Here is a 24,588-nt window from a genome sequence, read left to right as displayed (position 1 = left end):
TGGTCAATATCAAAATGATATTTATAAATTTTTAAATATAATAAAAATATATTTATAATTATGATGAATTTAAAAAAAGAATTGGTTGCAATATATAAAATAATAATAATAATAATAATAATAATAATATTTTAGTTGACAGAAATAGAAGAAATGTTCAAGGGAATATGAGTGACCTCACTTCCCTTCCTAAATTGTAGTAATGGGACAAAGAACACGCACCTCACAAACGCCAAGCATGAAAACAACGGCCCTCCACTTCCCACACGCTCCCTGAACACATCCCTGCATTCCAATTGACCACTCTCCGTCGCCAGATATATAATTCTCACCGTGACGAAACCCTCCTCACAAATCTCATCGGATAATTTCTTCATACGTTCATCGTTTTCATCTTCCTTTCTCTTCTCTGCCACCGTCAAATTTTTCCTTTTCTGTCTGGTTTGATGGAGTTTTGAGCTGAAGATATATGTTTATACGTATAGCATTTCTGGTATCATGTGAGACCAAACAGAAAGAATCGTTTGAATTGGGAGAAAAAGGGGACAAACATGGAAATTGCTAGAATTAGAGACTTGCTGCTCCTGTGGTGTAGAATCCGAAGTAATCGTGTCGCTCTAGTGGGTGGGAATCACACCGCTGCCAGATTTTGCACTCGCTAAGGATTTCCTCCATTGTGGCGTTTGTTTTCTTTTTTGTTTTGATTTGATTTGGTTTGTTTTGGGTTTTCTTTATCTCTCTCTCTCTCTCTCAATTGATTTTTCGAACATTTAGTTGGCGTTGCCTCTCCGTAGCTAGTTTCTTGATCTTAGTTCAATTTCTGCGATAGAAAACGTATTCTTACCCTTGCGGTTTCGGTTTAGAAATACATACATTCTTGCTTCGTTGTTGTTTAGAGATGGATAAATTGGTTCCTCGGTACCCACCCAAGAAGGGCGGGTATGCTATGAATGAGTTGAATGGGGTGGGAATCGGATTGAATTCTCACACCCTTTTGATAATCAAGCTGCCGGATTCACGGGTTCTGCGTATAATGTCGAGATCACTGTTCTTGGCAATGTTTCTTCTGGCGTTGCCTTCGCTTTGCTCTATCTTGAGAACCTCTACGGGTGCTCCTTCGCACGAGCCAGATGTTGATCTAGATAACGCTAATAGGTTCAAGAATTTGCCCATTCTCCTCCGTGATTTGGTGGACGAAGGCCTTATCAAGAAAGGCCATAAGGGTTTCCTTCTCGAAGCCGGCGTTCCTGACATTGAAAATGATTCCGAGTTCTTGAGATACAACGGCATTCATTTGCTCACAGGAGCTGATCTGGAGCAGAATAAGGTGGTTGCACACCATCTGTTCGATTTTGTGTTTGCCACTAGCCTCCGCCGGATTGAGCAGGTTGATGGCATCCTCAAGGAAAGCGGCCTGGTTATCTCACCATTGGGCCGTGATCCCACAGACAGGCTGAGATTGTTGAGCAGTTACAAGATTGTGTACCTCAGAAGATTTGAGAACACCGTGGTAGCAATGAGGAAACCTCGCGCATCATCAAACGGCCCAATGAATTTGGTTGCGAAGGAAGTGTCTTGTGGCGTTACATCAGAGGAAAAGAGAGCCGCCTTAAAGGGCTTGGAGGACGTCTATCTCGAGCCGCCCAGGCAAACATCATTGGAGAAAAGATCAATTGCTGCATCAAGGAAATTCAACTTCCTTCCTGATCTATTGAAGGATTCACTGGATCAGTATCCACGACGAGTCTTCATCTCAGACGACTCCAGCACACTAGACTGGTTTTACAAGAACTATCCCATGAGGGATCAAGAGTTCGAAGTCTACACCGTGGAGATTGGCAAGCAAGGAGTCCTACCACATGTAGCAGAGGTGCCAAATTGGCTAATGAAGAAGGTGAGGCGCGAGGATTATGTCGTGATGAAGGCGGAGGCACAATTAGTTGAGGAGATGCTTAAGAACAAGGCCTTATGTCTCGTGGACGAACTATTCTTGGAGTGTGACAATCAGTGGCAGGATGGAGACGAAGAGAATGGGAGCAAAAGGGCATACTGGCAATGCTTAGCATTGTATGGCAAAGTGAGGGATGAGGGGATTGCTGTGCACCAATGGTGGAATGGATTGTGAGGGAGGGAGAGTCTAGGTTTCTTAATTTTTCTGTGATTGTGTTCTTTTTCTGGAGCTTGATTCCGGTTCCTTTTATTTTTATCATTTGGCCGTGTTGTGTAGTAGTAGTAAAGGAGTTGCATGTTTTAGTTTGTTCTCCTTTACAGTGTATGTGCTGTAATGTTAACTGAACATGGTGGTGAATCAAAGGTATAAGAAGTTGTTAGATATCTTGTTTATTTCTTTTCTCTTATTCGATTGTTGTTATCGACGTTGTGGTGTTTTTTTTTTTTTTAATATTATTATCTTATTTATATCTATATTATATTATTAAGACGAGGAGTGTAGAGAAAATTCTAACTCTGATTGAGTTTGATCAGATCTGAATTAATTAATATGGTAAGCGTAAAACACTTGGCATGTGATTGGTATACAATTCAGAAAAAATAATTAATCACATGATAAATGTATCACACTTATTTTATGATTAGTTTGGTCGACAATATTTCTGGCCGGAGAGTAAGAATCTTGGAATTTAGCTTTGTAATTTGAATTTGAGTAAGTCACAGTAGATTTGATAGTTTAAACTGCAGAAGGTAAATGAGAACAAAGTGATAGTTTGAATCCAAATCCCCATACATAACTCTGAATTTGGTAGATCACTGCAATTGAAAACTAATAACATAACACAGACATTCTTAACCCACACAAACCAAGAAAGCGAACAATGACACTAACACTATATCATGCCGAAAAAACGGAAATATATGACGGACAACATTACTCCTGAAACTGATACTTAGACCAATGCATAATTGCTGACTCAATACTTTCAAGGGGTTGTCGCAGTTTGTGGAGGAGGGAAAACTGGAGGAAACGGAACACTAGGAAATGTAGTCGGGGGAAAGTTAGGCGTGGAAGGGTCTGCAAAGGGAGACGGTAGGAATGGCGGAACGTTAGGTGTGGAAGGAGATGAGAGGAACGGTGGGAAAGACGTTGTCGGACCAGGCAATGTTGGTAAGGAAGGCATTGGCAGGTTGGGAATTCCAGGGAATGAGGGAGCCAGAAGCCGACGGTTGCCAGCTGCTGCTGATGCCTTGTCGAGGCCTGGAAACGACAGGGCAACGAGAATGAGTAAGATGAAAAACTTGCAAGAAACCATGTTATGAGTATTTGAAGAGCAGGTGTATTGAGCTAGGTTTGAGTTAAAAAGTCCGAGGATATGTTGATCCTTTTATACTAGCTGCTTCAGAGCATGACGGATTCTTGGACATAAAATCCCAAGACCCTCCAACTGTCAGCATTTATCAGCTTTCTGAGTAAAGGCCGTCGATCTGGTTGTCAAACAAAATAAACAAGTTAGTCCTGTATACGCCATGATTCATTAATTTATTACATTACTGCAAGAGGCATTGTGAAACCTGCATTACTGTAACACTCCTATCTATGTCCACAACTGTCTCAACTCTTTCTTTTACTATAATGTAAAATTCTTTACAATTACAGCAGATAACCATATATTATACGGAACAATTACACTGTCATTTCACGAGCTTTGATGTAATTACACGTATATTACTTGTGATTTGAAAAATTACACCTACTACCATTGAATTTGTTGATATTCAGCAAAAATATTGAAAAAAATTTCATACTTACCCCCAACATACTTATTACTAACTTCTTGTAAGGCAAACAAATATATTTTGATCAAACTACCCTTATAAGGATGAAGACATACATTCTCACATGCATTAGCATGTGAACGCAAAGATGTATAAGGATCGTTTCGTTGGAAAAGATTTATTTAACCTGAAAATAAATGAGTAATAAGTCAATCAAAAATAAATATGAATTCTTATTTAATTTTTTTTTATAAATATCAGTAAATTAGGTGAACTTCGACTAAAAAAGAGATCTATTTGTTAAACAGAAATAAAATAGAGTATTAAATGTAATTATCCTAACTATCCCCGTATATTAATAGCTTATATTAAAACGTCTATAAAATATTATAAAATACAAATCTTTTTATAAATATAAAATAAAACGTCAAGTCAGACTCCATGCTCCAATAATTTTTTTTTTTTCAGTAAATGTAATTTTGATAAATAGAAAAAGATATAGTACAACAATCATGAATCAAGTAGTGTTTCCTTCGACAGGCCAAGGGATACGCCACAATCTATTAAGTGCATGTGTACTAACAGAGCTAGCTAAGGTAATGCCAAGTATACGCTGTCTAACATCTTTCACAATTAAGCTAACTATAATATTCGGGTTCCGCTCAGTATTCTCGAATCGCCTAAGATTTCTCTCTCCATATATAGTAGATACACGCACCCAGTAATGCGCGATAGGCCACATTGACGATATGTTTACCCTCCACTTCCTTGCAGCCCACTCAAGCCCACTCAATATCTGTCATCCAATCTCTATTAGGTCACGCAAAGCGTACAACTCGTCTAATAGCATGAAGGCATTGGCGACTGTATCGACATTGGAAGAATAGGTGTGTGTGTGTGTCTCCACCTCATTTCATCACATAATACACATCTACCTAAGTGAGATAATCATGATTTATCCGTCGTAGATAATTTCTCCAATATAACAAGTCATAAGATAAACACGCTCTAATAAAACTTGAGCAAGCGGCGTAGGGTGGTTAGTCAGTGTTCTATACATGGCACTGTCAAAATAGAAGAGCAGAGCAGGCCCATAATAGGCTTAAGAATCACCAACATTTTCAGACCATTATACAAAAATTAAGTGCACAATGAATTGGCTCAATCCCAATAATGGAGGTGGCTTAATTATGTGTTTGAGACAATGTAAAGGTGTATTATGCAGTTGGTGCTCACCATTGAGAAGTTTGCATGTGTTCCCATACAGATTCAGGCCGTACTGTCTTCCCCAGTCCTAGACCCCATAGAAAACAAGTCTTAAATCAACATAAACACCACAGGTGTTGGGGCAGCTCTCGCAAAACCACTCTGACTGTCAAGTTAAAGATACGGTTGAGAGGTTAGGTATAAATGAAAATAAGGGATAATTATATTTATATTTTAAATTTGTGGTCTATTTATATAAATTATCCATGCATTTCCTGACAATCATAATGTAGGAGTTTTTTGTGTAATGTGGTTAATGTTTTGGGGGTGTATATGTAGTATTTTGAAAACAATAGACATAATTTGTATACATGATATTGATATTTTTAAAAGTGTATTTGTAATTTTTTAAAAATTAAAATAATTTGTATGGATGGACCACAAGTCAAAAAATGTAGTAGTTATCCGTTAAATGAAGAGGGTGCAGCAACTATCCAATTCAAACTGAATTTTTTGGTCAGAAGATAGTGACAAAATTATACTTTTAGTCCTATAAGATAAAGTATTCAACATTTTTAGTCCTTTACTTTATATATTTTATAAAAAACGAAACAAGTATTTGTATGTCAACATTATATACCACAGACCACCAACACTTTTCACAATTTTAAGTAGACTAAAATATGATAACATAAATAGTTATCCAACAAGAAAATATTTAATTTAACAAAGACCAAAGGTCGATTTTAGATATAAAATGTTGAAAAGCATAACAAAGAAAGCGATAAAAGAGAAAAAAGAGAAGAGGAAAATGGCTAGGGGAAAAAAATATAGAAGAGAAAAAATGAATGAAATATTGATCAATCATCAAATAAGCTTAAAGAATTAAATATAATTTTTTTTTTTTTGCATAAAGTCCAATATAAAACTTACAAAAATAAAATTGGTAATGTGGGTCTTTAGTAATTCTTTTAAAAAATATATATATTTATCAAATTATTATATATATTAATCTAAAAATTAATTATATATTTGATTTGGTTGAAATAGTTTTAATTTTTTTAATCACCACTACATTGCAAAGGGGAATAATCAAAACTTAAAAGACCAAAATGCCCCTAGAAGTCAAGAAAATTACAATAGGACCCCCGAAACTTCTTTCGGGTCGAAAGGAATAACATCACAAGTAAACTGAGCCGTGCGATTTGATCTACATCGACAGTGCTCAAGTTTTCTCTGAATCTTTGCCAGACACCTTGCGGCCCAAGGCTAATTTTCCTCTTTTTTTTCTCCCTTTTCTCTACTGCATATGCCACCAGCCTATCTCCAGATTTCACTCTACCAACAACTTACCAGCACCAGAGCAAATGCTTTACAAGTGCAAAGTGCAAACTTTATTGAAAACGACCAAGGATCTGAAACTTACAGCTACATAGTAGTGAAACAAAGCATAATGCCATGCCAACAGACTAAATCAGGAGAGGCGCCTGCTCCATGCAGTTGAACAGTGCATTTCAAGGTGCGGGACGCCTTATGATACCATATTAGTTAAAAGAACAGGACCAGAAAGAATAACCTCTGCATTGTTACGACATCAACAATCAAGATGGTCATGATGGACGAACAGAAAAACGCAAGTCTACACTTCTTGTACACCACACTCCAGAGGCAAACCTTTGATTTCTCAAGGTGGTTCGACTCGGGTCATGTCTTATTTGGATATTTCTCATCCTTGGACACATTAGCATGGATTTGATGCGTAAAGGCAGCACGTCAGCAATGGTAAGTAATGTATGAGCACAAGCTAATCATTTACAACCATATGAAATAAGAAAAGAAAGGGCGAAAGAATAAGCTGCTTAAAGGCATCACAATACATGGAAACAAAGACAGTGTGTTTCATGCATTGCGGGGATCATAGTCCCAAGAAATCACAAGTCAATTAGATTCCCCTGGAATATTAGGAAGTGGTAGAGAGAGATTTGTTCATTCACCTGCAATTTGTAGAGGAGATCTCCACTACATTGAAACCTCAAGCAATATAGGTGAGACCATGAGAGAAATTATGTAGAGTGACGCAACACTGTCGCACTTAGATAACAAAACCTGCCAATATGGGAACTAAAACTGTGATATGGGCATAAAACAGTAGGCACGTTCTGGTTCCATAGATAACTTGGTCAGTATTAACGCCTGCATGTAAACAATGTAACTGAGTCATGCTATTACCAGGTATGGCATCATCGAAGCTAACCGGGCAGCGATGTGTAGCTTCGCTATTTCCCTGATTGCAGCTCATCATCACTCAAAAGCAATAAAAAAGGAAATAATGTAAAAACCTTAACCATGAAAATTTTTCCGAAGGAGCAAAACTAAACCGATGCAATTATCACAAACTAAATAGAATTGCACCAAACATGGAAAAACACAAGAATTTCGTTAAGTCTTCTGTTAAATGTGCTAGCATCTTTATTGGCGCATCAGCTTGAAATGTAGCAAGGAACTAAGGAATACTTGCAAAATTTTCATGACTGTAACCAGGAATATGAATCCTAGAAAGATCAAATAACAGACAAAACTACTTAATCAACTTTGTTAATACCGATCACTGCTGTAGCTATGAGTAAAGCACAAAAAGACCCCATCACTTAGAGAACTCAAGGAGCACATACAGTGTTCAATATGTTTATCCAAGACTGCTGCAGGTTTGACAAGAATACTAGGGAAAATCACATTATTTAAGAACTTTTACTAGTATGATAACTCAAATGCAAAGTCTACATACAAGCAATGGTCAGCAAGGAAGTCTTACATGTGAGGGTTAACGAGGGAATTCTTACATACACTGTGCGAAAGCACCACATGGTGAGAATTAATCTATGTCAGTGCCAGTATATTATGATTAAATGTGTTTGCAGTCTGGATACAAGGCTACAGCTTTCTTGCAGTGTTTCACTTCACGAAGCAAACCACACCAAACACCATATAAACAGGGGCAAGTATAAAACAAATTCAAAAGACATAAATTGATATCTATATACATTAATCAAACCATGAAACAACAGCGCAAAAAATCCAAATTGAACTACATTCATTTACTACTACAGACCAAACTACAACTAGAGTAGAGTCTTACTTCACTAAGCAGCTGTCACAACCACAGAATTATTACCTACTGTTACAACAAGAAAAGGTCTTACTTTATTATGCTGCCTTGACGACCTTATCATCACCTACAACATTAAGAATTGGAAGACTGCTTAGAAATTCATCAAGACCCTCAAAAAACCCAATCCCTTCTATGTTATCATCCTCTCCACGGCTTGGCCCATTTCCTTGATTTGCCCTTGGAGCCGGCTCCTCAGCTTCATTGCTGAACTCCACATTCAAATCCAACTTATTCTTTGCAACCCTGCCAGGTTGCTTTCTAGCATTGACAGCAGCCCCTTTTTTACTCGATTCACCTGCTGTCTTCTTGGGTGTCTCCACTCCATTTGGAGATACAAAACCATCTTGCACATTCACATTTTTACCTTTTTCAACTTGTGCTTTCTTTGTACTTCTATTCAACGTCCCACTAGCCCCCTTTCCTTTCACATTCTTTGCTTTCTTCTTCTTTTTCTCCCTACCATTATGCCAATCATCATCATCAGACTCACTTGACTCCGAGATCTCCACAAAAACTTCATCATCATCGACATATACCCTAGGAGCCGAGCTCTTATGGGCACCCTTCTTATTAGCATTATTCCCATTCGAAGCTTGTGGGCAAGTATACAAAGGCGAAAAAGGAGTCCAAGATGAAGCAGCACCCCTATTTTTCTCCCAATTCTCCATTGAAAAACCCAAGGGCAAAAAACCCCAGCAACAAAAGTATCCCTCTTGTCCATCCACGATCGGTGGTGGGGATGGAATCACCACTGCCTGAAACGCGCGCTTACAGTTCTGACACCGCAATGTACAATCAGCATACAACCCAGGATACTCGTACATATAATAACAGTAAGGACATGCAGTCCAAAAGGTCGACCCATCATCATTTGCAGGTTCATCCACTCTCTCCTCCTGCCCATCTAATTTATCTGCATCTTCCTCCTCCTCTTCTATCCTCTCTTCTACATTCTCACTCACTTTAACATTGTAACTGGTTTTATCACCAACATTAGAGTAATTTTGTTGAGGTTGTTCATTCTTATTATTCACTTGCTCCTGGGTCGCCCCAGGAGCAGCAGAAACATTACCAGCAAAAGTTGAATAACTTTCTTCTGCCTGCTTATTCTCCGTCTCATGGGTATGTTTAGACCCTGACCCAGACCCTGACCCAAAAACAAGATTAGAACCAGAACTAAAACTCATAAAATTTTGCGGTTCTCGGGCCGACCCACCAGCAACCGGATCAACCTGAGGATTTGCATGTACCTGTACTTGAGAAAAGTGAACGGCGCCCTGCGGCTGAAGGGGATGAGTAACACCACTGGAGCTGCTACCCCCGAAGAAAATGAAGTTCTGGTGCATTCCTGGGATGGGGTTGCTAAACGGGTCGGGTTGTTGCTGCGGCTGCAAATAGAAGGCGAGCTCTTTATCGTACAAGGATTTCCTCGAAGGGTTGGAGAGAACAGACCACGCGTCGACGACGAGTCGGAAGGCTTGTTCAGCGAAGGGGAACTTATTTTTCTGAGGGTTCAGAAGCAGAGCTAGGTTCCGATACTGTGTGGCGATGAGCTCAGAGTCCCGGCCCTGCTGCGGCGTCAGACGAAGGATCGCGTACCAGTCTTGCTGGTTGTTCCCGATCCGCCTGTCGCCTGCGAGAAGCGTATCCGCGACAGCTAGGATTTGGTCAGCAGGGGAGAGCGTGGGGTCGGAGTCACGGGCCCGGGACGCGAAGGACTTGCTCCCCATCAGGTCACGCGCCGAGAGCAGCTTCTCGGCGATTGTCAGCCACCGCAAAGCCTCCGCACGAGTGGTGGTGGTGGGGAAAAATGGGTGTTCCATTTCTTTGCTTGAATTTGAAAAGAATTACAGAAAAATATCCAAATTCCGAAGAAGGAAAAGGGGGAAGAGGGAGAAGGGTAGGAGGAAGGAAGGACTGAGAAGGTGGTGCGAGTGGACGAAAAAGGGTATAGGCTTTTGAGGACGAGAAGGGGCAGAATAGGAATTTCAAAGTAGACTGAGGTGTATGTATATGTGTGCATATATTCAGACAGACCACTCAGTAGATATTCAACAAGTAGTTTTTTCTGAGTTCTCTGACGTTGGGAAAAGTGGTTCTATGTTATGTTAATTATTCGGCCATTACTTCGCTGCATTCATTTTTTTTTTTAAATTGAGATCATATTTATATAATTACATTAATATTCTAATAAATAAAAAATAAAGTTATAAAATAATAAATTCACATAAAGTGAAATACATATCGAATTGAATATCAAAATTAATAAAATAAATTAATTAAAGAGACAATTAGACCGTCCTTATCTAAATTTTGGTGTAATTATACTTATTTTTAGTGATTTGAAAAATTATATTTAGTATTTTTTATATTTATTTTTATCTAACAAATTATTTTTTTCGTTAAATAAAATTCACCAAATCTATTGATATTAGCAAAAAAAAAGGATGAAAATCTATTTTTATTTTTAATTAATTTATTATTAATTTATTACAGGTCAGATAAATATTTTCTAACCAAACTATCTTTATAAAGGTGAAAAGATACATTCTCGCATGCATTAAAGTGTAAAGGTGTATAAGGATAATTTAATTCGAATAAGATTTGTTTGACTCATAATAAATTAATAATAAGTCAATCAAAGGTAACGATTGACTTTTATTTTTTATTTTTATTTTTGTTAATATCAGCAAGTTTTGGTAATTTTTTTAAATAAAAAAATATATTTATTAGACCAAATTAAGGGTACTAAACATAATTTTTCAAATTGTAAGAGATATATGTATAATTACAATAAATCTTAGGGGAGGGTGGTGCATCATCTTAATTTTAAATGTGCGTGTTAAAAAAATTTATTTAAATTTTATATTAATTCTTTAAAAAAAGCATGTGTTTTTGCGAAAGGGGGATAGTAGGGCACTCTAAGCAATCCACATTTTGCAAACTACGGTAGTTATAATTATGAGAGTCTTTTCTTTAATAAATAACTAATTATTATGGCATGTCGTTCATATATGCATATAATAAATAATTTTTTATACTATAAAATATTATAAATAAAAGTAAAATATATAAATCAGTATATTACACTAATAAAAAGAAAGAAAAAGAATAATTTATCACCTAATATAAATTTTAAAAAGTTGAATATGTTAGTTATTTTATCATGAAAAATATTTTTAATTTTACGAAAAATTAGTGCGACGATATCATTAACCGCCGTTGATGAGTGTAGAAGAACTTTTTTTTATATATATTAGTATTGATATAAATATGTTATTTGTATTAAACGTTTGTTTAATTATGTGAGTGAACATATCAAATCTATATTTTTAGTAAAAATGTAAATTTTTGTACAATTTTACTTATTTTTCAAGAATCACTTTTGAATTTAATTCTTATCAAACCATGTATTGTTTTTCCTATATTGGAGTGTTTTCTACGCCCTAAAGTAGAAAATAGAATAGGACTGTGCTGCTTGTTATTGAAGGAGCTAAATACCTGCGAATCATCTACTGAGGTAGTGTGGTTGGAAGAAATTTGTAAAATCGAGAATTTGGAATACCTAGAAACAAGGTGGTCGAAAAAAGTTCTGAATCTATGAGGGCTTAATTTTATTTCGAAAGCATATCGGGCTAAACTTAGAGCATATGTATAGACTATAAGGGTTTTTCTATAGAAGGGCAAAATGATCATTAATTTGTCTTAATTCGACTAAAGAACCAAAATCGCGACAGTTCAAAAGGACATAGGACCAATTTTCCAAGGCAGAAAGACAAAGAACAGATTTGCCAAACCCCTAAAAATGCAGACCAAAATTACATCTAAACCTATATATATATAATCATTCACTGCAAACTTCAAAGTGTTTTTAATAAGTAAATTCACTCTTACCAACTTGGAATTAGTGATGTTTATGAGAAAACGTTTGCATGCATGTCATATATAATTATATGTATGTAGCTAACATTCATCTAAAAAAATAAATAAAATCATACTTTTATTATTATTACTAGTATTGTTATTATTATTATTACTGGTAAAAATTATTTTCTTTATAGATATTTATTTTTAATTAATACTTATTTCTCTCTCTCCAACTCCAAATATTGTCTTTCAAAATTCTTAAACCATCGCACTGCCACCCAACGTCTCTTATGATTTCAAGAAATCAATTTCTTCATCTCTCCCTGTGCATAAGGGCTAGCGGCTTGAAGTTTTGTGTAATTATATATAAATTTTTTATGATAAAAAACTAAATTTAATTAGTATTATTGATATTTATATTCATCTAACATATAGATCTTTTATTATTCAAAATTTATGAAACTTATTGATATTAATAAAAAGTTTAAATAAAAATTCATATTAAATTTATTGCAATTCAAACAACCCTTTATTATTATTATTAAGCTCCCCTTGCTAGGAAATCTTTTGTTAAATTTTGATAATATATACAATTGGTACGAAAATAAATATATATAATTTATATGCATCTCTTAATTTAAAAATATAATTAAATTAAATTATAATTTAAAAATAGAGCACATACAGTACACAAATAAATGTGACACGGACATCGCTGGGCAATTTGCAAAGTGCTTTATTTAGATCATTCTTGTATGCTTTAACTTGACATGTTGGGGATGCTTTCTTTCTGCTCACTATCTCTGCCTCTCTCTCTCTCTAGCTATCTAGGTAAGTACTTGGTTTCTCACTCCTCTTCTCTGCAGGTTATGGGTCTGAATGGGCAATGAAACCCTGACGGGAAACCTTATACTTTTATAGGCTTGAAAAAGAAGTAATTTTTGATCAAACTGTACTGCCCATTTCTTGTTTCTTTCAATATTGTTGATTATGGCGAAGAAGGGTTTTGTTGTGCAGATTCTGTGTTGTACTTGAAGATACGCTTTCCTCTTTATCTTGCAATATGTTTATTAAAAAGCCCATGTCTCAAAACCTACTCTCTCTCTCTCTCTCTCACGCTTTTTCATAATTGTACTATATATATATGTGTGTGTGTGTGTGTGAATTATAATAAAAATTTGAATGTTGGGGTTTTGGTTGCAGTGAAAAATGGTGAGGCAGAAGATTGAGATAAAGAAGATATCAGACTTGAGTGCTCGGCAAGTGACATTTTCCAAGAGGAGAAGAGGGCTTTTCAAGAAAGCTCAAGAACTCTCTACCCTCTGCGATGCTGAGATTGCCCTCATCGTTTTCTCAGCCACCGGCAAGCTCTTTCACTATTCTTCCTCAAGGTCTCTCTCTCTCTCTCTCTCACACACACACACACACACACACGAACATACGGAAACAGCACTCTCCCTGAAATCTTCTCTGCTGTATTATATCTTTGGACCTAATTGAGATGTGTATACATATATGTGCGTTTGTGTGTGTGTGTGTTTGGTTGATTAATTATAGATGAAAAACCAAAGTAGATATGTAAGAGTTCAGAAACGTAGTCCTCGGAAGTTTCTGCACGTAGATCTTCATTCTAGAAAGTAACTTAGATTGAACAAAGTATTGCTGGGAGTATGGGCTTTCTTGTTTTTAAATACTAACATAGAGAGAGAGAGAGAGAGAGAGAGAGAAATCTCTCTCTTGTGTATTTATGGATTAGATTTGTTGATCATGTTCTTGCGTATGAAATAGATAAAGTCTCCTACAACTGTTGCCTGTGAGTTTATGGTATAGTTTTTCTGTTCAATATTGTCCTTTTGGTACTGTCTTTCTGAATTCTAGTAGTCTGGAGCATTGAAGCATGCATCAACTCTGTAGGGTAAAAACCTACACTTGTGTTGTGTGTTGTGTTTTAGTTATTTCTTTCCCGGGCGAGCTTTGTTTATTTATTTAATTTATAAATAATTTAGTAAATTTTGATATATGAGATTTGTCATCATATTAGATTCGATGAAGTTGGTAAAACATCAATTTCGGACTTGAGCAAAAATATCCCTCAAGACAACGTCGGTAAGAAAATTAGTTGATAGACACAATTTAGTGATGGGACAATTGCAACAACTTTGTTCATAAGTGCATGCTAGATAAAATGCAAATTGCACGTCAAATCCGACTAAGTCGGAACTGACTCTTGAAAGTCGGATAAAACATACATAATTCCATACTAAGGACAATATAGATTAAAAAAAAAAAGAATAAATTACATTAACATCTGTGCTTTACAAAATTATAGCTACACCCTCTGAGGGTGTGTTAGTATAATATTTTTCAGGAGGTGCTTGTGTAAATTTTTTGAATGGGGGTGTGTAGTTGTAATTATAACTATAACCTTATGGGATGGAGCTGTAATTTTACAAAAAGTAGGGGCTGCCCCTCCACCTTCTGTAAGGTCCTAGGGGAGCCCCATCATCACAAGAAGAAGTTGCCTCCTCCTACCCCTTTTCTTCATCCACCTCGGGGTCAATAAGACCATTAATTTCATCAGAAAATCAGTTGATCTGGTGAAGAATCCAATGACACTTACAAATCGTGTGTTTATAAATAGGAGTGGCTCAACCAGCTAGCATGGTGATGAACTCCTCAAACGCAAGGAGGGTAAATTACATTTTTGGTCCCATAAGTGGACCCGATTCCAATTTTAGTTCCATACTAAGGGCAATTCGCACATTTAATCCCGTAAGTGGAATTTTTTTCCAATTTCAGTCCCGGTTGGGGATTTCCGTTAAAACTTAACGGCAGCTGCTGAAATCCGTTAGGTGCTGTTAAATATGGAGGGAAAGCATGTAGAATTGGAGGGAAAGCATGGAGAATTGGAAGAAAAATCAACAACTTGGTGGAAATTACACTATACCCTCTTCCTTCTATTTAAATCCCATTTCTTCATTTCTCTCTTGCATTTAGTAGAAAAAAATCTCACAAAATATGGCTGGTAATAGAGAAAATTTTTGTCATTGTGGAAGGCTTGCGATTTTGAAAACCTCATGGACCGACGACAACCCAGGTAGGAGGTTTTTTGGGTATACGAAAAAAAGAAGCGGATGTGATTTTTTTCATTGGGAAGATCCGTCGATGTGTGCAAGGGCAAAGGTTATCATACCCGAATTGCTTCGAAAACTGAATAGAATGGAGGACAAAATTGCACAGATGCAACGAAAACAAACTGTTTTAGTTTATTTTTTGGTTGTATCTTAGCTTATGGTGTTGTTTTAGAAGGAAGATGGTATAGTGTAATTTCCACCAAGTTGTTGATTTTTTCTCCAATTCTCCATCCTTTCCCTCCAATTCTACATGCTTTCCCTCCATATTTAACAGCACCTAACGGATTTCAGCAGCTGCCATTAAGTTTTAACGAAAATCCCCAACTGGGACTGAAATTGAAAAAAAAATACACTTACGGGACCAAATGTGCGAATTGCCCTTAGTATGAGACTAAAATTGGAATCGAGTCCACTTATGGGACCAAAACTGTAATTTACCCAACGCAAGGAACTTAGAAATCATCTCCTTATTCGTCTTTGAAATAAAAGAAAACCAACTTCAAAGGCCAAAAGTTTATTCCTTGTGGCTTTCTCCCACTCAAACTGCTCTCCCAACTTTTCACGATGGGTAATCAAAAAAGGTTGATTGCTCAACTCTCATGCTAAACCCCAACATCATCCCTAACATAGAAAAACTTTTCTTTTCACAGGCGCTGAGAAAAGTGATTTTATTCCAGCGACTTTTGCAAAATTCAATGCCGAAAGGACCAAATTGCAAAATATAAAAAAGTTATAGGACTTTTTTTGTAATTCTAAAAAAATAAAATAATAAAAATATCAAAGTGCCAAAACTACAACACAAAATATATTTAGCCCAGCATGAAAACCCTCTATTGTGACAGGAAACTCCATCTCATGAATTTAATATCGAAACCCCTCGACACAAATAAAAGAGTTTGATGTAAATTGACTAACACAAATGTCATAACTTCAGAATAACCTCTACTTATAGGGGTGAGGAGGAATAGAATCCCACAATTCCAACAAGAAGCATAAACGGTGAAGTACCGCACAAAAGGTTCTCTAATTCCCTGCATTTTGGAAGGAAGAACAACTTATGAGCAGAGGGCAACCCAATCTTCCTCTGAGTAATTATGAGTTCTTCTTGAGTAAGCATTATGTTTCCACATCCATCACGCAACACTAGGAAACTCCCCGTCCCTCGTGATGCCAAGGGCCATGAATACATGCACTCAATTTCCCACAACTCAGAAACTTCTATCTCCTTTCCTCACACTTGGCCTCCTCAATCCCGGACTAGACCTTCCCCTCCACTTGCTCATCACCCCTGTGACAACATTCCCCATCCAAATGACTAGAATCAAAGTCCACCAACCCATCTAACTTATCACTTGAAATAAAAGCAAGACACTTATGCATATTCATGATCACCTGAATATGCTCGTATAAATAACTGGATGGAAATCCAAAGAATCCTCGCCTCGCATAGCCCTCACACTTGGCATCCTCAATCCTGGACTAGACCTCCCCCTCCACCTGCTCATCACCCCTGTGACAACACCCCCCATCCGAATGACCTGAATCAAAGTCCACCAACTCATCTTACTTATTACCTGAAACTAAAAAACAGGACACTCATGCAAATTCATAATCACCTCAATATGCTCGACTAAATAACCGGATAGAAATCCAATGAATCCTCGCCTAGCATAGCCCTCACACTTGGCTTCTTCAATCCCGGACTAGACCTCCCCCTCCACCTGCTCATCACCCTTGAGACAACACTCCCCATCTGAATGACCTGAATCAAGTCCACCAACTCATCTAACTTGTCACCTAAAATAAAGCTAGACACTTATACAAATTCATAATCGCCTCAATATGCTCGTATAATAACCAGATAGAAATCAAAAGAATCCTCGCCTAGCATAGCCGAAGATGCAACACTCGTGCACGGGACACAAACCAAGTTCAGGCATTACCTTTACCCAACAGGAACACCTTGCCTTGGCCTAGCGCACTCGTGCGTTGCTAGGTCAAGGAAGGCCTCAACTTAGTGCCTGGGAGCCCTCACTCAAGGTTCCCTCATTCCAGGTCAAGGGACTGATGCACCAATCGGGTGATTGGGCACTCCAACTCGTGAGAGTTTCCCTTGCCTTAGGTAACCCCCTAGTCCAACACCTATCCTTGGCCTAACCATTCGAGCTATCAGGATGAGGAAGTCCATTCAGCAGCTTGCCTGCGGAGGCCAAACGACCCGGTCTGGTCCACTTTCGCCACCATTCACACCATATTCACAAAATTTACAACTGCAATACTTTTAAGTTGTGATGGAAAGAAGAAATAACATGTAGAAGAAGAGATACTTCACCTTGTGAAACCATCTCTTACTCTTGAGAGAAATGAATGCTTGAGGTAGGTGCAAGCAAAAGTTAAACCACTCACATACTACCCAGTCATGCATTAACACTTCCATGATTTTCTCTTTATTCTCGGATGACTCTATTCTAGGGTGTGCAATTTTTGATTAATTGATCAAAAATTAATTGAATTTTTGATTATTTCTTTTTTTTTTAAAAAAAAAAATTAGTATTCAATTCGATTTTTTTTTGTCAGTTAATCAAATCGAATACCAAACTTTATAGTATATATATAATAAAACAATAATATAGAAATATTAATATCATCTTTATAACAAAGAATAATAACATCTTGGTTAATACATACGTAATTGATTAATAAATAATTTGTAACTAATAAAATAACATTACATTATATATTTATTCAATACTGGGCTAGATATTCAAGCCATAACCCACACTAAGTCACCAGGTCAAATAGTATTTTGAGAAATAAATAGGGCAAAATCTAATATTTTAGTTCCAAAAACTATAGAATGGAAAAATGTTACTTTACCAGAAATATGAAATCTACCACCCGGATCAATTCCCCCTATTCAGCCCATAGAAATTCAGAAATCGACCAAATTACCCAACATCTTGATGGATCCATAGGAGTTAAATTTTGTAGATAAAATTCCTTTGCCAATAATTATTGATGTTTTGCACATTGTGGGTTGTTTGAACCACTCCAAAATTGTTGTTTGTTCAAATATTTCTATATTCATTTTATCCCACCATATTATACAATATTTTTTCCCTAAGGAAAATATGACTGTATCTTCATCAATTTGGATGGATTTGAATTGGGGTTCGATTTTCAGAATCATTTTGTCCCACCATTTTACACAATATTTTTCCTTAAGGAAAATATGACTGTATCTTCATTAATTTGGGGTTTGAATTGGGGTTCAATTTTCAGAATCCAGGTCCAATAGTAAGATATTATACAATCAAGGTGAAAATCTGCTTTCTCAAAATATGAAAAAATTGGTGAATTAGATCGGGAACTGGTAGGTCAAACACTAGAAGTCCCTGCTATGTCTTTATAAGTTTGAGTGAATTTGGATGGGGCAAGAGGAATTGGTTTCCCCAATGGGGTAAATTTGTTGGTAATTGGGTGGCAATTTGTGGTAATGATGGTGTTTTTGAGGTTGTTTGTGTGAGATTTTGTGTTTTTGGTTGGAGAGATGGGGGTAAGACCCGTAATGATTTTGGATTCTGTGGATTTTGTGGCTTCAAAATTTGAAGATTTTGTGGTTTCAATTGGGTCTTCTCTGGTATTAGAGAATGGTATTCTAATTTGAGGATCTGGGCTGTTGGTTTTGCTAAAGGACTTACCTTTAGCTTTGATTCTTCAGTTGATTTTGACATCCCTACAAAAATTATCTTGTCAAATAGTCAGGAATGTGATTGTGAGTTCCTATTCACTATCAAATTTAGAAAATATTTTTGCATTATAAAGTCTTTTAAGAAGATCTGTTTTATTATGTATGTGATACCTAATCCATCTTAATATTTTATTTAAAGATTTATAATTTATAACTAACCTGGGTGTCCCTCTTTTTAATTCTGTATTTTTCTGGACATAAAAAGCTGGACAAGACCAATGAGACTTTGAAGGGCGAATCAATTTTTCATTAAGAAGATCTTGAATTTCTTTTTTGCAATATTCTATTAATTCTTAATTCATCTGTATTGGCCTAGCTTTAGTAGGAATTTGTCTTTCATCAAAATTGGTTTCATAAGGAAGAGTGATAACATATTTTTTTCCTTTCTCAAAATGCATTTGGTAATTCTGAACAAACTTGTTTTGAATTTGATTTTGAAATTCAAGAATTTTCTTTTGAAATTCAAGAATTTTCTTTTGAGTGAAAGGTGTAGAAATTTGTTCTTCTATTTATTTTATGAGAAATTTCATCTTTTAAAAAGAGAATTTATTTTTCTTTATTACTAATCTCTTGGAATATAAAAGTATCTTGAACTACTTTAATATCTCTTTGGGTTATAGGGAATTGAAATTGAAATAAGATATATTTTTCCATTACTTTAGTCCTAATCCCTTCAGAACTTACATTAATTGGGTAAAGCATTTGGACAAAAGGATTTCCTAAAATTATTGGAGTATTAAGGTCTTTAACTAGCACAAAACTAATTTTAAGAACATCGTTCTCCAAGATTGTTGTTGTCTGCGTTGAAGAATGTAAGAATTAAGGGTCCTTTCAAATTAAGAATAATAAAATGGATAATTACGCTCTCCTCTATGAAAATTTGATATAATTATATATAAAAAAATTTGTGATTTAAAAAATTATATTTAGCACTCCTGATGTTTATTTTCTCTAACAAATAAATCCTTTTATTAGTTAAAATTCACTGAATTTTGCTGATATTAATAAAAAATAAAAAAAATTATATTTACCTCTAATTAATTTATCATTGACTTATTGTATATCATATAATTTTTTTATGATCAAGTTACCCTCATATATTTTCACACGTTAATGCGTATGTGGATGTATATCTTCACTATTATAAGGGTAGTTTAAAAAAAAATATTTGACCTGTAATAAGGCAGTAACCAGTCAATCGAGGGTAAAAATCAATTTTCATTCAGTTTTTTTTTAATATTTAGTGAATCTTGACTAACTGAGTCATTTATTTTTGGAATGAAGCAAAACCTCAGGAGTATTAGATATAATTTTCTAAAATACAGAAAATTACGTGTAATTACACCAAATTTCAAGAGATGTGAAGATGTTTATTGTGAAATCTTCTCCCGTTTAGGGGCAAACTATCAACAGTCGGGTAAATGTAACTCTCTACTTTCCAATATAATTGTTACTCTGCACTACCAATAAATAAATAAATAAAATTGCTATACTATAAACGACCACATCTTAAAAATCATGATAAATTAATATTATTAATCATGATTAAATAAACGAGATAATTACAGTTTTGGTCCTCATATATTACCAGTAATTTGTTTTCAGTTCCTAAACATATATATATTTTAGTCCTTCAATTTTTAAAATATTAACCTTCGTCCTTAGACCTAATTAATGACTATTTTGCCCTTTCAAAGAAAATATATAGTTCAACTATCTTTTTTTATGCTCATGATAAAGCCCAACATGCTTTCAAAAATAAAATTAAGCCCCCATAAATTTATATACTAGAAAAAAAAATTACTATTGGCTACAATATTAATGGCTATGACTAAAACATGATAAATGACTACTATTAACCATAGTTAAACAAACTTGATGCAAAAAATTAGTTTTTCCATCATGAAAAAATTATTTGCCACGGCTAAAAGCCATGGTTAAAGCATTTGCTATGGCTTTTTGGTTATGTCAAATGTTTTGGCTACATTCGAAAAAACCACGGTCAACAATCGTTACGTGGCCATGACCAATAACTATTTGTCGTGACTATTTATTATTAACCATGTCAATTAGTCTTTGTTAAAGTTAATAATTTTTATAGTGATACCTTTCTTTGACTGCCTTGTTCCCGGGGTATTCCAAGTCCTCAGTTTTACGGACTTTTTCCAACCTCACTACCCAGGGATACCGAGAACTTGGAATACCCGAAAACAAAATAGTAAAAGAAAGGTATGAATTTATGGTAGCTTAATTTTATTTTCGGAAGCATGTTGAGTCTGATCATGAGCATAGAAAAAATATAGTTGGACTATATATTTTCTTTAAAATGCAAAATGATCATTAATTAGGTCTAAGGACAGAAACTATTAATATTTTAAAAATTGAAGGATTAAAATAAAACTTAAATATGTTTAGGAACTGAAAACGAATATATTGGCAGTATATGATAACCAAATCTGTAAGTATCCCTTAAACAAACTACTACAAAAATTTAAAATTTTATCACAATTCATCACTATCTGTCACGATATTTAGCTTTGATCAAAATATTTTTATTTTGGTTCTAACTATGATTAATGTTTTGGCTTTACTTATAGAAACAAAAGCTAATGCTCGTGGTCAAGTTGTGGTTATATTTGTATTCGCCATAATTTTTTTTTCTTTTAACCATAGTGATTAAGTGTAGCAAAAAATAATATTACTTTTGGTGTCGATTGCTATATAATTGTCCAATTTCTAAAGAACATAGATTTATGAAGGGCAATATTTTGAATAACGTTATAATGAGTAGTTTGCTCTCAAAGAATTTTGTATTACTATCACACGTAGGATTGATACATCACAAAAATTATTTTGCAGTAGCTTTGAGGAAAAGTTACAATTTTAGTCCTGCAAGAAGGCTGTATTTTAAACTAATCTTGTACGGATTTATTTTGACGACTTTTGTAATTGTAATTTTAAAAATTCCACATGGTGAGAACAAAAATGACCGAACTTTGATATAATGGCCAAAAAAGTGCATGTAACCAGCCCAAATGGGATGTAGTTTTCTGATTGTTTTAGCAAATTTCGTCCATTTTTTTTTTCTTAATATACAAAATTTTATAATTACAAGACAAAATTATCAAAATAAATTCGTATACAATTAAAATTATAACTTCTAAATATTTACAGAACTAAAATTACAATTTTCCATAAGCGAACTCGAAAGTTAATTACAAACATAAAACTGTTTCATATATAATATATTTTGTATGAAAAATCTGAATGATCACTTGGTGTAATAATTCAAACTCTGATAGTTAATGTGATCTATTTTTAAGATAATTTCAGCACATTTTTTAAATTATGGACACCCATAATTATTATATATGTAATTGTGTGTGGTGGTGTCTGAAGCATGATGCAAATCATTCGGAGGCATAATCGGCAATCAGAGGACTCCAAATTAGGGTATCATCCTTCCCTCCAATTTCAGGTACAAAAAAACAAAAACTACATTAGTCCTTAAGGCGCTGTATTTTTTGATCTTGCATACATTGATTTTTGCAATTTAGTTTTGTAATTTTTAAATTTTAACAAATTTAGTTCTTTTTCAGTCAATTTATCGGAAAATTGTACGAGACTTGCACATGGCCCAATTAAATTGTAGTTTTAATCTTGTAAATCAGTCGTGCAAGATTACAAATGCCAACTATCCTAATTTGATTTGTATATTAGACAGGAAGTAGTGATAGCCATGACATGCTCAGGAAGCATCTCGCGGACAAAACCACTGAGTTGAGGTATGATTACTTACAATTTAAGTAGACATGTAGGAATTCATTTTGACGATTTTGTCTTGTAATAAAAATTTTCACACATTGGGAACAAAAACATGCTCGAGTGAGTCAACGTGAGTACTGATCACGTGTTAGTTAAATTATTTGTGAAAATAGTAAGAGTAATTTAGGACATGCATGCAGGCAGGTGAAGGGAGAAGATCTGGAAGGGCTTAGCATGGATGATTTGATGAAACTAGAGAAACTGGTGGAGGGAGGTTTAAGCCGTGTTGCAAAAACTAAGGTTAATTAATTCATTAATATTAATTCCTGTCAAATTATTTCTTCATTTTCCCTGTCTGAATCTTTCAAAATTGTTACTGTCACAGGATGACAAGTTTCTCAACCTGATCAGCATGCTCAAGACTAGGGCAAGTTTGTTTGTTTTTTATATAATTAATTAATTAACATTTCGTTCGAGTTTATATGAAATCATGATGCAGGAATCGGAACTAGTGAAAGAAAATACACAGTTAAAACAGCTAGCAGAGGTGATTATTTATTTTATTTTGATTAATTTCTATTATGGTATGTATTGTCTAAGTTTTACAACATTTACCTATGTACTCACTCCTAATTACTCGTCGGACAGTTGTTAATATACTAATCGTATTTGCAGAAATCGAGAGGCGGACTAGACAACGTTGTTCATCACCAAGCAAATATTACCAACTCTCATGGATTATTAGTCTATTGTCCGGCTGCGGACAAAAACGACTCGGACATTTCCCTCAAGCTGGGGTATATATACACACGCACGTACTTCTTATATTTAAAACAATTAATGTTAATTATCGCATCGATCAGTTCAATAAATAGTTTTAAAAAAAATAAAGTAAATAGAACTAGTTAGCATATATATAGAATTTCTTGTTTTATGTATTGAGTGAAATATATATTACAACCTGATAAAACTATGGTTATTTTTGCAGCCTGCCTTGTCCAAACTCTAACTGAGGAGAGGAGATGAGACAGCACTGTCTACATTTTTCTCTTGTATTTACGTACTTGTTCTAGAATTTCTACTGCATGCTGGTCATGATATTCATCATACTGTGTGGATCTGTCTGATTTATTACCTTAGAATTTAATTATGGGTCATCCATTGTAATTATTACATATATAGAGAGAGAGAGTGGAACGAAACAAATAAAGCTTATGATATATCAATGTTCAAATAAATTGATCAATTGAAGAATACATCAGCTGCATCAATACGTCAGTATAAATCAGAATTGTGAAATAACAAACATATATAATAGGAGAATCGACAGTAATGACAACACCTACTACGTTGGTGGGCTTTCAATCCACGACATTAAAGTCATGACGTTTCAATTTTGTCAATTAAATTAGGCCTTATCGACAACTCATTACATTTTTCAAATTTAACGATTGAGGACAATTCAAATAACACATTTATTTCATTTTTTGTCGAAAAATATCAATTTCGATTAAAAAAAAAAAGATTCAAATTTTTGCTTTTTTGGCGGAATTTGGAGAAAATGTTACTTTTTTTAAAAAAAATTTTGTCCTTAATTGCAGAATATAAATTGAGGTGCTATGTTGTTGTTTATTTGTTTCGAAGTTGTTAGTATGATAATTTTTTATTAGTTTTAAATTGTCGATTGATTTAGAAATATTAATATATTGTGCAGTGAATGTTGTAATAGTTATGTTGATTGTTAAAGGATGAATTTTTGTCTTTCTCTTTTTCAATTTTGCTTATGATTGTTTTTTCTCTCCAATATTATAATATCTTTATTTTCTTTCATTAATATTTATTTAAATTCAATGTAAAATATTAACTCATCATATGTATATAAATGTTATTACTTATTTTATTTATTAATAAGAAATATATTTTAAAAAATCATTTATTTTAAATAGCTTTAGAAAATTGTGGAATTA

At 34.7% G+C, this 24,588-nt stretch overlaps 3 protein-coding genes and 1 long non-coding RNA gene across 4 annotated transcripts; 2 read left to right on the top strand and 2 right to left on the bottom strand.

Annotated features, from left to right (window-relative positions):
* Window positions 1–188: 188 nt before the first annotated feature.
* Window positions 189–2,332, top strand: LOC148785179 (uncharacterized). Its single transcript, XM_088885541.1, has one exon. The coding sequence runs from the start codon at window positions 899–901 to the stop codon at window positions 2,123–2,125; it is 1,227 nt and encodes a 408-aa protein (XP_088741667.1). The 5' UTR covers window positions 189–898; the 3' UTR covers window positions 2,126–2,332.
* Window positions 2,333–2,719: 387 nt separating this feature from the next.
* On the bottom strand, window positions 2,720–5,744 carry LOC148785178 (uncharacterized). The gene is made up of 2 exons (XR_016067692.1): window positions 4,966–5,744; window positions 2,720–3,438 (listed from the first exon to the last, which is right to left on the bottom strand). It is a non-coding gene; the product is annotated as an uncharacterized LOC148785178 (long non-coding RNA).
* A 2,209-nt stretch (window positions 5,745–7,953) lies between these two features.
* On the bottom strand, window positions 7,954–10,065 carry EIP9 (Chaperone DnaJ-domain superfamily protein). The gene has a single exon (XM_011094148.3). It carries the CDS (start codon window positions 9,925–9,927, stop codon window positions 8,140–8,142), a length of 1,788 nt encoding a protein of 595 aa, XP_011092450.1. The 5' UTR covers window positions 9,928–10,065; the 3' UTR covers window positions 7,954–8,139.
* A 2,612-nt stretch (window positions 10,066–12,677) lies between these two features.
* Window positions 12,678–23,877, top strand: LOC105172630 (MADS-box transcription factor 22). Its single transcript, XM_011094149.3, has 9 exons — window positions 12,678–12,802; window positions 13,175–13,362; window positions 22,256–22,334; window positions 22,577–22,641; window positions 22,822–22,921; window positions 23,007–23,048; window positions 23,121–23,168; window positions 23,297–23,418; window positions 23,610–23,877. The coding sequence occupies exons 2-9, from the start codon at window positions 13,181–13,183 to the stop codon at window positions 23,632–23,634; spliced, it is 663 nt and encodes a 220-aa protein (XP_011092451.1). The 5' UTR covers window positions 12,678–12,802; window positions 13,175–13,180; the 3' UTR covers window positions 23,635–23,877.
* The last annotated feature ends 711 nt before the right edge of the window (window positions 23,878–24,588 follow it).

The sequence above is a fragment of the Sesamum indicum genome, linkage group LG10 (assembly GCF_026168435.1).
Source record: "Sesamum indicum cultivar Baizhima isolate 11 linkage group LG10, ASM2616843v1, whole genome shotgun sequence".
Taxonomy (NCBI): Eukaryota; Viridiplantae; Streptophyta; class Magnoliopsida; order Lamiales; family Pedaliaceae; genus Sesamum; species Sesamum indicum.
This window is presented reverse-complemented; position numbering and strand designations above follow the sequence as displayed.

Excerpts from the sequence above, each read along its gene's own strand:
- LOC105172630 (XM_011094149.3), top strand. The coding sequence starts at position 13,181 with ATGGTGAGGCAGAAGATTGAGATAAAGAAGATATCAGACTTGAGTGCT. Across the intron at positions 13,363-22,255 it reads TTTCACTATTCTTCCTCAAG|CATGATGCAAATCATTCGGA; the intron begins GTCTCTCTCTCT and ends TGGTGTCTGAAG. Across the intron at positions 22,335-22,576 it reads ATCCTTCCCTCCAATTTCAG|ACAGGAAGTAGTGATAGCCA; the intron begins GTACAAAAAAAC and ends TTTGTATATTAG.
- EIP9 (XM_011094148.3), bottom strand. The coding sequence starts at position 9,927 with ATGGAACACCCATTTTTCCCCACCACCACCACTCGTGCGGAGGCTTTG.
- LOC148785179 (XM_088885541.1), top strand. The coding sequence starts at position 899 with ATGGATAAATTGGTTCCTCGGTACCCACCCAAGAAGGGCGGGTATGCT.